At 39.9% G+C, this 14,149-nt stretch overlaps 1 protein-coding gene across 1 annotated transcript; it reads left to right on the plus strand.

The window, feature by feature from the left end:
• The first annotated feature begins 137 nt into the window (after positions 1-137).
• On the plus strand, positions 138-14,073 carry LOC133515782 (peroxisomal membrane protein 11C-like). Its single transcript, XM_061848365.1, has 5 exons — positions 138-448; positions 2,337-2,501; positions 3,130-3,317; positions 7,192-7,316; positions 10,227-14,073. Exons 1-5 carry the CDS (start codon positions 389-391, stop codon positions 10,382-10,384), a joined length of 696 nt encoding a protein of 231 aa, XP_061704349.1. The 5' UTR covers positions 138-388; the 3' UTR covers positions 10,385-14,073.
• Positions 14,074-14,149: the final 76 nt, after the last annotated feature.

Here is a 14,149-nt window from a genome sequence, read left to right on the forward strand (position 1 = left end):
ATGCTAGTGCAAAAACAGAACGTTACCAAAATCCTTACATCATTATACTTGCAGTACCGAACTACAAAAACTAGAAACAGAATCATTATAACCTTGTAATAAAGCTGGTTTTAGTATAACATTTAGTTTCGCGACCGCATCATTTTAATGATGACGTCAATGGCAACGTGTGTTGTCTTGTCAACGTACGTCAAAATCAGCTGTATCGTAACCTTTCGAAATCAAGGCTTACGCAGGCGGTGAATGGAGAAATGAATCCAGTTATCACGATAAATCTGTGCTATCGGCAGCGCGGTGATCGGCTCCGCGAGTATATTGATAACGTGTCGCGCGAGACTTTCGCTTCGTGTTAGGATTAGAAAATATTAAGTGTATCAAGTGTGGCACAATGTCTTCTGTTGTTGAAGATATTTGTGAACTTTTAGACAGTTATAATGGACGGGACAAGGTAAGGGCTATTTTCGAGATCATTTCTGAGCATCGCACTGCTCTAATCTGCCAAGATAATCTAGGAGTAAATTGCAAAAACAATATATTCGCACCTTTTGATTAGGTACGGCGACAATGGGTGGTGGACAATTGGTTCAAGAATGCGGAATTGGTCAGACCTTGATATTTGCTCAACCGGTTGGTCAGTCAATAACCTGATCAATTATAAATTTGCGAAATGTCACTAAAGCACAGAAACATTTTTCATCCTCTTATAAGGAAGTATTCTTTTGTATGCTAAAATACTCTATGAAAGAAAAGTAAACAAATGTTCACAGCCTCGCGGCATTGCAAGGCCACTTTATGAATAAATTCTCATACTGTATCCGTGCAAATTTGTATCTTGCTGCACCAATGACTGGCTTAGCCTGTCACCAGGAGTCAAAATATAGAACATTACAAGGCACCAAACTGCTTCTATTGCTTTTTTTTATTGAAATTTTAGATTTAGGTACAGGCTTCAGCCATCATAAAACTATGTAAGGAAATCACCTAGTATAGTAAGTGTGTCTGTTTTTCTGTACATTTATGGCAACAAATGTAAATAGAATATAATCACTACAACATTGAGTGTATGGATCTTAGACTAATTACAAATGGCCAAATTACATCCACGCCACCCGATATCGGGCCCAAAGTCAGGCCTGATGATGGGCCTGATAATTGATTTCTATTTCACTGAATATCAGCACATCATTAACAATATTTTAAATGTAAAAAATGGTTTATATGCAAAGTATCAAACTTTGAAATTTTTTAGTAAATTAGAGACAAAGTACTTTATACAAGTCAAATATTGTAATAAATGTGCTAATATTTCATGATATGGAAAATTATATATATATATTTTTTTTTAATATACTAGATATTATATTCTTTATTTACAGAAAATATTTTTCCACATTTTACTTGAGTATAAGAAGCTTCCAATGAACAGATTTGATATTTACTAATCACACCTTAGTAGAGGATAATTTAAATAAAACATATTCAGGGTAATTGATCAATCATAAAAAGGCATTGATTTTCCTTTCACTCTTGGAAAGCCAAACAGATGCAGTAGCATATTAGTAGAATGTGGAGAAGTTGATGTCGATCAAGGGATTGCACATGATTAATACAATTCCCTATTTGGAGTTTACATAGGAGGAACTAGAAATATTGTAAAAAATAAAAATGTGTTTTTTTCTACTTTTCGATTCGAAATTACAAAATAATCATAAATGCCAAGTACATCATATGTTAGGCCGATTTGTAGAAAATTTCAAGGAGTACTGTTATGTATTAACCATGTGCCCCTCCCCTTGATCGACATCAACTTCTCCACATTCTACTAATATGCTACTATTGGGACAGTTTTGCTCCTTAGTGTATGTATTGGGTACTTTAATGTGATATACATAATTAAATAAGTACTTAATCTCAAGTAGCATAATTATTGCTCACCATGTTTTAAATTTTTAACCTGAAATATTTCAAAATTCAAATATTTTTATTGGAATATCAGTGAGTTGATTTTAAGTTTCATCCAAAAGTTCGATTAATATAAACATCTTTATTTTTCAACATACTATATTGCCTACAGCGGAAAAGTGATCAAAACATGTAATTAAATAATATAAATTAGTGCAATGTATAGTGCACATTCACAGTAGTAATCCAGCGCACCGCCAGACTACCTACAATACCTACATCTATTTCAAATAAAAAATATCGGCGTCGCTGGTACCTGCTTTTCATTAAAAACCCCGTTGAGTGAGGCTACATCCCATCTGTCCCCTCACAATATTCAGAGTGTACAAAAACTACAAAATGATGATGAATGATGTTTTTTATTCTATTCACAGGTGGTCAGACTAGCCTGCTACACACTGAAGCTATACGGCTGTATAAAGGGCGAGAAGCCATGGCAGACGGCAGGCTCGCGGCTGTCCAACGCGCGCATGATGCTGCGGCTCTTCGACGATATACCCATGATACGACACACCTACAGCTACGGGCTGGGCCGCCATGTGAGTAGTTTTCGAGTAGTAAATAGTTTCACACTGATTACAATTTACTTCGTAGAGCGTTGCGTCTTTTAAAAGCTCGAGGTACATTATAAACGCAGTGCAGTATTCTGTAGGGAGTGGACATAAACTGTAGAGGGCAGCACAGGAGCCTCCTGTTTATTAGCACGAAGTGTAGGTGAATATCAAGTTAAAGTTTTCAGTGCACGCAGTACGTAAAGGAGCGTGCGTGAACTGTAGGGGGCAGCATCATATTGGCGTAAAGTGTCAATGGCAGGATTGGCAGGTTTAGTTTAAGTGGATTTAGTTGACAATGCAGACCCTCTAACACTTTACAGAATAATTATTAATATATAATCTTGGTATTTCTAGAAAGTAAAGTGCAAGTATACAAATAAAAAACGGGCAAGTGCGAGTTCGATTTACTCGCGCACCGAGGGTTAAATAAGTTGTCTCTAAATTGTACAGTGATTTGGTTTAGACTGTCAGAATGTATACATTTTGTTTGAATAAATATAAATAAATACAGAATTACTTTCCTTTTGATTTTGTTTGCAGTTCCGATTCCACCCCAATATATCATATTACACACTCCTTGCTATTTGTCTAAAGACACCCCTTTATTATCCAGGAGTCTTCCACAATGGCTGCGGCGCTCGGCGTTCTCGCTAACATGGTTGACCAAGCCTTTTTGCCCGTGGAAAAGGCCTGCTGGCTGCAAGAAGTAGGCGTCCTGAAGTTGTCAGAAAAAACGGCGGAGCGACTAGACATCTTCAGTACGGCGCTGTGGGCTGCAAGTCTTTACATATCCTTACTGCAGTGAGTACATATCAGGTGCCCTGAAAGCGCTACACCACGCTTTATAATCTACATTCTCTCTGTGTCTGTCTGGGTTCTGAAATCTACAGTCGGCAAAGCGACTGGATGTCGTCAGTACGGCGCTGTAGACTAGGCTTTACCAGTAAATCTTCTGATTACAAGAGGTAGGCTCCAGTGGCGGATTTGCAAGACATTAGGGGCGGCAGCAAGGCGGCAGTTTATATGATGCGCGTTGCGAAAGGGGCGGCAAGTATTTAGGCACTACAGGGCCTGGGGCTAGGCGGCCAAGACTGCAAATCCGCCACTGATAGGCTGAATTATGAAGTTACCTCCAGAGGTGGCTAAGCGTTATCTGTTCTAAAAACAACACTCTAAACCGACCATCGCTAGACCGTAATCTTACGAACTGTCAGTTAACAATGTACACGGTACCAGGTGTCCTGCAGAAGGATCCAACATGATGGATCAGGCGTTCTTGTCTGTGGAGAAGGCTACAGGAAGTTAAGTTCATTGCGCAAGGATGTTAGCGGGTAGCATAGGATATGGCATAGAATAGACTCTTAACAAAACCGGTATGTGATAACTGTCTGTAGTCATGTCGTCCTCCTCTATCGCATGACACGTTCTGTTTCACTCTCCAGACTTACTCTAATTTTCCTACGTAATAAAAAATGACTTGCAAATTCTTGTCAAGGTCGAATAATGAATAACAGTTATAACAAAGAATATTTTAGTATGATGATAAAAGCAATTTAATATTACGGAGTTATAATTTGCGGAGCGGCAAATTGATGGCTTTTACGCCGTAATCAGGAAGCGGGCCGCCTCGATGATGAAACGTGTGCGCGGCTCCACGAACACCATCCTACAAACGCTGGCCGAGAGGTGGGACTCCCCGATACTGAGGCGATGGATGCAGCTCCATACCACAGCGGCGAAATAATAATTTTTTAAGCCAATTTATTACTAACATAGTTTCTTAAGGATTTACCCATAGTTACTAACATATTTAATTTTAATTTTTATCTTAATTTATATTGTATTTTAATTTATGGAATTTATTTTCTGAATTAAAATTATTGAATTGAATTGAATTAAGTACAAATATCTCGTTACCTAAAAGAACGTGCCCTCTTGATCTGTCATCATAACCAAGACATTGCAACGTATGAAAATAAACAATAGGTATACCTCATCAGATTTTTATAACAGGTCTTAATGGTACTTAATAGTTATTCATAACATTAGGACATCTAAGATATACTAACTACTAGTTGATACCAGGGTACTAAAAAATGAGCTCTAATGTTATGGAATTATGGGTGATTTTCGAAATTAGCCAATACACCCTACCTACTCGTAGAACATCCACGCTAGTCGTCGAGGTTCATCCTCCTTGTTTCTTTTGATTAAAAAGAACTTCGCAGAAATACCTAAGCGTAATGTGGTTTTAGTCAGACACTTTATGCGGGAAAAAAATAGAAGTAAATTAGTGAGTAATAAATTAAAAATCGGCCAAGTGCGAGTCAGGAAGGGTTCCGTTCCGTACCATTATCTATAAAAACGGTCACCCATTCAAGTAATGACTCCGCCCGACGTTGCTTAACTTCGGTGATTGGATGAGAACCTCGAGATTGGAAAGAAATATTTATTTTATTCTGTTTTTAGTATTTGTTGTTATAGCGGCAACAGAAATACATAATCTTTAGAAATTTCAACTGGCTAACTATCACGGTTCATGAGATACAGCCTGGTGACAGACGAACGGACGGACGGACAGCGGAGTCTCAGTAATAGGGTCCCGTTTGACCCTTGGGTACGGAACCCTAATCAATCTACTTGTGATTGTTACAAGCTTTTATTTAACTTGCCCTGTTAGTATGTAATATTTGTCAAACGGGCGTTGTTATTCTCATATATAGGGTGACCGTTCAGTTTAGTATGAAAAATTTAGTTTCAATGAAATTCCGCAATATGGCTCTTGATCATATATATATTACTGGTCAGGCTTTAAGTTTGATTTGTTAGTTAGTGTGGGTCAAATTTTGGAAGCTAAATTTGACCCACTTACCAATTTCCTATTGAGCTGAAAATTTGCATACATATTTAAATCGAGTGACAATGCAATATAATGGTATATTAATGGTATCATCGAGCTAATCTGATGCCAACATCAATTCATCAAATACCGAGACCGCATCATCAGAGACAGGAAATGGCTATAGGAGCTCTGTGATGAAACAACGCAACCTAATTATGTTTGGGGTTTTTAGTATTGTCTCCATGAGTATTAGTTGCCTGTGAAAAGAAAAGTACAGTCAGCGAACAAAGCTTGTACCAAAAAGTATTTGTTTGCCGAAAACTTATTTAGAATAGCCGAGTGTAAAATAGCTATATTAATTAATGGTTATGCAACCGTACTTGTTATGTTCTTAACGTACGTAATGTATATTGAGATTATACTATTAGTTAATCAGCTCTTAACCTTTTGAACGCCACGCCTATCGTACGCGGCGCGTAATCGTGAACCTTGTCGGTACGCATGAAGGTTGATATTGGGCTGTGGCTGCGCGCGTCATATGACGTTTTTGGCGGTCAAAAGGTTAATAATCACAACCTTGCGCCATTATGCGCGATAATGTCAAAATACATTTTAATTAAACAACTCATTATCTCATACCTGCTTATTATCAGTTCTTTTGCAACTCATGATCAATAATTATGATGTACGTATTTCTGCAAACGGGAACCAACTCAGACTAAGTAATTCACCATTCAAAGTTTCGCTTCATCTTTAACACTAGATCCGATAAGGTTCTATTAAAAAAGTTTTACTGTGGGGTTGGTTCTTGTTTGCAAAAATACTTCCTTTGTGACACACTTACTGCCAAGAATACGCTACGTGTGTCGATTTTGTATTGGGACCCTTGCACTTGAAAGTGTTCAATGTGTGCTATTACAAGATAAAGATATATAGTTTTTCCTACTCCTCTACTGTTATCTGTCATTTATGCATTCATTAACACGAATATAAGAATACACATAAAAGATTTCAAGAAAAGTCTATATTGTCTATTCCTCATAAAAGCTCTTGTGCTTTTATAAGCTATAATGTTACTGCGATTAATGGCTACCAACCTAACAAAACCAAAACGAATACAGTTTTAAACTAAGTGCATTGATGCCAACTTACAAAATATTCATTTGGTTGCATAGTAAAAATAATTACTTCATAAGTCAGAAACACGCATGTGAGACCCGTAATATAGCAACACCCATAGACTACGAAGACCGCTTAGCGTTGCTTATTAGTCTCCGTAGGCTACGGTGGCCAAAATTGAGAAAAAACTGTCCAAAAAATTAATTTAGCAAGTAGCAAGTACCAGGGCCTCATGAGTTACGAGGAGGTGTCGCCGACCGGCCGGCCGCGGCCCGGGGCGGGCCGGGCGCGTAACAAGGTATGCTCGCGCGTCATGGCTATATACTTTTGCTGTAATTTGTTTACCTAAATTAAGATTTATTTTTGTTGACTCATAGGAAAAATATTGTATGCAACGTTGTATAAGTAGGTCAAAAAATTCTCGTGGCGTATTCCTTTACAATGTTCGCCTACGCCTTCGGCTCCGGCTCACATTGTAACTCACGCCACTCGCCTTTTTTGACCCTTCTTATACAACTGTTGTATAAAATACTATTTTATTCAAGTAGGCACATAACAATGCGCCTATGAACGTTAAATAAAGCTACACCGGCTCTAACCCTACACCAAGTATCCAGTATTGTGGTCTTCCAAACAACGAAGACGAACGAATGTCTTTGACTGTTTGTTCATCGCCGTTTCATGATCTAATGAAGTATTCGTGCTTGTTCTCAGAACCGTCCGCGGCATTCGTCAGCTGTGGTGGAGTCGCGACTGCCTGCGGCACTCTTGCGAAGGCGGGGGCTCGGAGGCGCGCCGGAACCTCGACGTGCGGCTCACTCTACAGGCTGTCACAGCAGGTAAATGGAGTTATAAAGTAGTCGTACATGTTTTAGAACCGTTCGGGCTATTCGTCAGCCGTGGTGGACTCGGTGGAGTCGATTGTCCGAGGAATTATTGTGTGGGCGGGGGCTCCGAGGCGCGCCGGAACCTCGACGTGCGGCTCACTCTACAGGCCGTCACAGCAGGTAAATGGAATTATAAAGTAGTCGTGCACGTTTTAGAACCGTTCGGGCTATTTGTCAGCTATGGTGGACTTGGTGGAGTCGACTGTTCGAGGAATTCTTGTGAGAGTGGGGGCTCCGAGGCGCGTCGGAATCTCGACGTGCGGCTCACTCTACAGGCCGTCACAGCAGGTAAATGCAGTTATAAAGTACTCGTGCACGTTTTAGAATCGTCCAGGCCATTCGTCAGCTATGTTGGACTTGGTGGAGTCGACTGTCCGAGGAATTATTGTGCGGGTGGGGGCTCCGAGGCGCGCCGGAACCTCGATGTGCGGCTCACTTTACAGGCTGTCACAGCAGGTAAATGCAGTTATAAAGTACTCGTGTACGTTTCAAAACCATCTGGGCCATTCGTCAGCTATGGTGGACTCGGTGGAGTCGACTGTCCGAGGAATTATTGTGCGGGTGGGGGCTCCGAGGCGCGCCGGAACCTCGACGTGCGGCTCACTTTACAGGCTGTCACAGCAGGTAAATGCAGTTATAAAGTACTCGTGTACGTTTCAAAACCATCTGGGCCATTCGTCAGCTATGGTGGACTCGGTGGAGTCGACTGTCCGAGGAATTATTGTGCGGGTGGGGGCTCCGAGGCGCGCCGGAACCTCGACGTGCGGCTCACTTTACAGGCTGTCACAGCAGGTAAATGCAGTTATAAAGTACTCGTGTACGTTTCAAAACCATCTGGGCCATTCGTCAGCTATGGTGGACTCGGTGGAGTCGACTGTCCGAGGAATTATTGTGCGGGTGGGGGCTCCGAGGCGCGCCGGAACCTCGACGTGCGGCTCACTTTACAGGCTGTCACAGCAGGTAAATGCAGTTATAAAGTACTCGTGTACGTTTCAAAACCATCTGGGCCATTCGTCAGCTATGGTGGACTCGGTGGAGTCGACTGTCCGAGGAATTATTGTGCGGGTGGGGGCTCCGAGGCGCGCCGGAACCTCGATGTGCGGCTCACTTTACAGGCTGTCACAGCAGGTAAATGCAGTTATAAAGTACTCGTGTACGTTTCAAAACCATCTGGGCCATTCGTCAGCTATGGTGGACTCGGTGGAGTCGACTGTCCGAGGAATTCTTGCGAAGGCGGGGGCTCCGAGGCGCGCCGGAACCTCGACGTGCGGCTCACTCTACAGGCCGTCACAGCAGGTAAATGCAGTTATAGAGTACTCGTGCACGTTTTAGAATCGTCCAGGCCATTCGTCAGCTATGGTAGACTTGGTGGAGTCGACTGTCCGAGGAATTATTGTGCGGGTTCGGGCTCCGAGGCGCGTCGGAATCTCGATGTGCGACTATTTGCAGGCTGTTACCACAGGTGAATTTATTTTTGGGCAAAAAGTACAAATTAGATGTTTTTTACCCGACACCGTCACGTTTGAGGATTTTAAAACAAGTTTGAAGTTAATCATGTTAATCTTACTCTGTATACTGTACTCCTCTGAAACGTGGACCGTATATCGTCGTCACATCCGCACACTAGACCGATTCCATCTTAAATGCCTCCGTAAGATCCTAAAGATCAGCTGGTCCGACCGAGTGCGGAACACCGAAGTCCTACGGAGAGCCAGCGTGGGTGGAATCGAAGTCTACCTCATGCGACGACAGTTACGTTGGAGCGGCCACGTTTCAAGAATGGTGGAGGGTCGAGTGGCTAAGCGCGTCTTTTATTCCGAGTTGGAGGAAGGCAAGCGAAAGCAAGGCGGACAACTCCTCAGGTACAAGGACGTGCTTAAACGCCATATGAAGAACTGCGACATTGAGCCCCTACAGTAGGAAAAGCAGGCCGCCAACCGCCCTGTGATCTTTGATTAGGAAACATACGGATATTTTTGAATCCCGTCGTCAAACAGATCTGGACGACAAGAGGGATGAGCTGAAAGCCCGACCACCAGCGGTGATCAGCTATAATTATATTGATGGTGTCCTCTCGTGCCCGTTGTGCGCACGGGTCTTTGCCAACAAGATCGGCTACGTCAGCCACACGAGAGCACATGAACGCCAAAAAAGGAGTTGAAGCAGTCGCCGTGGCCGAAAACGGTCAGGAGAGCATATATATATATATATAATCTTGTCTTCCGTTACCGCGATAGTTATTCATAAAATAAAACTATTTAAACGGATTATATCGCGTATAATGAATACTTTAAGTTAACTTCAATCAATCGTTTTTTACCTACGTTACGTTTCGAGCGCTTTAAGTAGTTCTTAAGTAGTTGACATATTTAATAACTTTAGTCCTAGCTAGCTATAAGAATACTTGCAATACCCCTTTCAGGGTGCCATGTGTTTCAATAATTTAAATGTAATAACTATGTACCATGGCTCGCAATAAACGATTTCTGATTTCTGATATTATGCGTATTACCCTATAATTATTGTACGTCTTTAGGTATTTACACGTAATTTTAGCCTAGACCATTTTCAAGCACTCAAAGTGCCGAGATCTGAGACATGTCTAGTAGACGATTATCTATGGGTATTATGCCCTTGAAACACCACGCCTATCGTGTGTGCGTCATCTTGAACCTTATAGGAATGCACGAAGGTTGCTATTGGTCTATAGCTCGCGTGAGTTTGCTTTTTTTTGGTGGAGTTTGATGGGCGTATGCAGTGGGGCAGAACCCCCCTAGACCTCCCGCGAAATCAACTCCCCCCCCACCCCTAGTTCACTGACTGGCTACGCCCTTGATTGAACTTGTGTACTGTGTGTTTCAGGCAAACTCCTCCTAGACATAACGCACGCGGTGAGCTGCCTGCCGGAAGGCTGGCTGTGGGGCGAGCGCATCGGCGGCACCAAGGTCGCCGCCATAGCCACCACCAGCTCCGTCATCGGAATCCTTATGTACTTCGCCAAAAAACGGTTGTTGAAATGAACTTTGACTGGGTTTAGACGGCCTAAGATTAACGTCGTAAGGCGCACGATACAACATTTTTAATTTAAACCTTGTTGTATAACTAAATTCGTACGAATTTTGTTTGAAAATACAATTAAATGAAAGAAATTCGAATTAGATTATAATGTGCATTGAGCCTTAAGACGATAAAATTAGGAGTGTCCTGGGTTATAATAAGATTTTTAAAGTATATCATGTAAATATCTTTATACAATATTACGATATGGAATTTATAATTGAAGATTGACTGGGTTAGGGAGGAAGTAATAATAGGGCTATACAAATATTGTAAAACAATTTCTCTCCTAGACTAATCAAAATATTGGCCGGGACCTCGTTACCTACGTAATTTACAGTTGTGAAATTTCCACCGTAAATTAAGTAGGTGTCTCGTTTGCTACTTAAAATCTATAATATACAATATAAAAGCTTGGGGTAGGAAAACATGATTCATTTTTTTATTGATTTATTATTTGCCTATTTAAGATATACTTAAATAATATTATATGTAACGGGGGCATTTCTCACAAAAGATTGTAAGGGTCTAGCAGGCTAAGTGAACTAGAGGTGCCCCCAACGACAGATTTGGTCATTCTTTCAGGTGGTGTACTGGCAAGTCTATAAAGGTTACACACCTACATACTAACTTATCTACACCCTGCACTAGTACTTTGTTTACATATGCTCCTAACTACTTATTCGATTTTTTTTGACATGACGCACGAAGATTTACGCAAATATTTTTATATGTGTATGTAGCGGGTACTAGTGGCTATCCATGCATATTTTTTCTGGAGGTGTACCTCCGCGAAAAGTAAAAAAATAAATCTGAAGAAAAATAAAATGTTTTTTTACACAATGAAGTATAAGTACATGACGTGGGTTAAAAATGTGTATTTTGTAGCCTATTTTATTATTGTCAAATATAATTTTGTTTCGTTAATCTAACTTGAACAGTTTACAAAATATGCCACTTTCAATGATACGCTGATTATTTTACATTATCCTGAATAACTCGAAAACAAAAGAAGATCGAGGACTGATATTAAGCATAGAATGTTCTTAGGACTTGCCAGTACACCACCTGAAAGAATGACCAAATCCGTCGTTCGGGGCACCTCTAGTTCGCTTAGCCTGCTAGACCGGCTGTAAAAATTTGTAAAACAACCTTGGTACTTAGTTAATTTCTAATAAAAAAAGAGTTAAAGAGAGAAGAGAAGTTTTCCCTAGAAAAGTAATCTTAGAAGGCCTATAGGTATATATAGGTATAAGTATATGTTAGGTATATGTATTAGGTCATTGCCTATGAAATTGGCGTTTTGTATGGAGAACTTTAACGAAATTCGATTTTTCATACAATGAATTTTGAGGATTATTTTGTGAAGGCATTTTCAAACCAAACAAATTTTTGCCAGTAATCTGAGACATTGTTAAGGCACATTTTCTATCTCATATTTTTTTTAAATCTGTCCCGTCAGAAAAATATAAGTCATTTAAATACTCGAGCCGGCAGCACATGAAAAGGGCTGTTTTCAGGGCGGTATTCTGAATACATAAAACAATAAAAGTAGCAAATAATTGTATGTAAAATCGTTGTTATGTAGCGCACTAATAAAATTAAAAAATACTTCGATATTACTATTAAAATAAATAAACTATGACATGACTAATACTTATGAACAAAAATGCCAATTTCATAGGTAATGACCCAATTTGTACTCGTACGGTTAGCAGCAGAAGTGCTAAAGGGAAAAGGTCTTTGAAATGACCTTTACGTGCTCTTTTTCTTTACAATAAACTCATTAGATTACTCCTAGTCCTGCCGCTGACTGTACCTACATAAATCGTCTCAATCTTTATTCAACTAAGCATCGGCCCACATATCTATTTTTCCTTATAAAATAGATATGTGGACCGATGATAAATAAATAAAAAGTTTTACTTTCAGGCAACACGTACACTTGTACATTAGTACACTGATATTAAACTAAGTAGAAATAAAAATATCCTAAAGTTACACCTCAATTTTTTTACTTTATACGTGTTATATTAATTCGAAGTATTTGTATTTTTTATTTTAATTAAAAACGCGCAAATTGTCTGAAAGTCAAATGCACAAATTGTTAAGTTTTAACCTTTAATTCGACAACGTCCAGTACACTGGACTCCTTTGACCCCCTTTTTAAGTTTTTTCGTAATCAAAATCATTACTACCAATCAATTATTGAGCGCGCAGGAATTCGGAACTTACAATCTTTTATATTTTGTGTCCATTTAATGGTTAAGTGTTCAGTTATGTTGGGTTGACCCAGCAGTTATTTATGGTAGAATGAAAAGGAGTTCATGTAGTCAGCAAAACGATTAGCTTAGCACACCTATATTTGTATGCAGTGCTACGCTGATAACTTTGCTGACGAACCTACATACAATTCAGCAAGTAATTATGGCTACTTTAATATCTATATAATGTTTATTTTCTCGTTGGACTTATAGAAGGGTATAAGTAATATGTATTTACAAAGCGTTTTGTGAACTTCGAGTACGGCGTCCGACACGTCGGAAGGCTTCTTTTCGCCATCGCCCTACGCGACAACATTTCCATCCTCACCACTTAGATGGTTGGCAGTCCTCAACTGTGCGTTTCTCTAGGAACTTTCTGCCTCGCACTGCTAAACTGTGGAATGAACTGTCGCCTACGATATTTCCGGACCGATACGACCTTCAAACTTTCAAGAAAAGAGCGTACTCCCATCTTAAAGGCCAGCAACGCACTTCGAACCCTCTGGTGTTGCAGGTGTCCATGGGCGGTGGTAATCGCTTAACATCAGGTGATCCGTCTGCTCGTTTGCCTCCTCTACCATAAAGAAAAAAAAGGGAGGAGCCCAAGCGATATCTTACCGTATAAATTGTTCTGCCATATTTTGGGGGAACGTGCACACAGTCGCACTTCTTACTTACTACATACAAAATTCCATGTAATGACGACCCAAAAAAATTAAAAATGACACACGTCAAAGACAAATCTTGCACACCTCGATCTCTTTTTTGTGTACGGACGAGTCACCACAGGCACCGCGCTATGCCCAGTTGGGCATGTGCTTCTGCAGAGGGGAAATATTGTGAATGCTGACTCCCATCCCGGTGTTGCTCGAAGCACTGGGTTATTTGCCCGATGTGTATTTCGCATCTGAGCGTAACGTATTTACCTATGGTATTTACGTACAGTCAGCGTCAAATACTACATACTTAATGCTACATGCGTAATATTATACTTGGATAACGCTATGTACTCCATAATTGTCGAATTATATCAGGTGAAGTACTTTAAGATTATTATGATGTAACATATGTAATATATACGATGTGGTTGTACTTAATAAATAAATAAAAATAAAAAATTTCGTAGCAGTATATGGTGTATACTAAATATATGGTGTACCACACTATTTGGCTACTTTGGTTGCTACAAAGTATTTGACGCTGACTGTACCTATACTTTTTACTTATATATATACCTATAATTAATGCACTAACAAATCTTTAAACAATTTTTTTACTGTAAATATAGTAAATTTTATATTCTGATAATACCTAATATATGAAATGATAAATAATTATGTAGTACCTGATACTTGAAAGAGCAATAAACGCGTAATTTTAAATATTAATGGTTTATTTATTTACATGTAATATCAACAAGGATGAGACGATAATTTGTCTTTACTATGGGGGTTTTCAGAAAGA

This window comes from Cydia pomonella, chromosome 3 (genome assembly GCF_033807575.1).
Source record: "Cydia pomonella isolate Wapato2018A chromosome 3, ilCydPomo1, whole genome shotgun sequence".
In the NCBI taxonomy this organism is placed as follows: Eukaryota; Metazoa; Arthropoda; class Insecta; order Lepidoptera; family Tortricidae; genus Cydia; species Cydia pomonella.

Excerpts from the sequence above, each read along its gene's own strand:
- LOC133515782 (XM_061848365.1), top strand. The coding sequence starts at position 389 with ATGTCTTCTGTTGTTGAAGATATTTGTGAACTTTTAGACAGTTATAAT. Across the intron at positions 449-2,336 it reads GTTATAATGGACGGGACAAG|GTGGTCAGACTAGCCTGCTA; the intron begins GTAAGGGCTATT and ends TTCTATTCACAG. Across the intron at positions 3,318-7,191 it reads CTTTACATATCCTTACTGCA|AACCGTCCGCGGCATTCGTC; the intron begins GTGAGTACATAT and ends GCTTGTTCTCAG.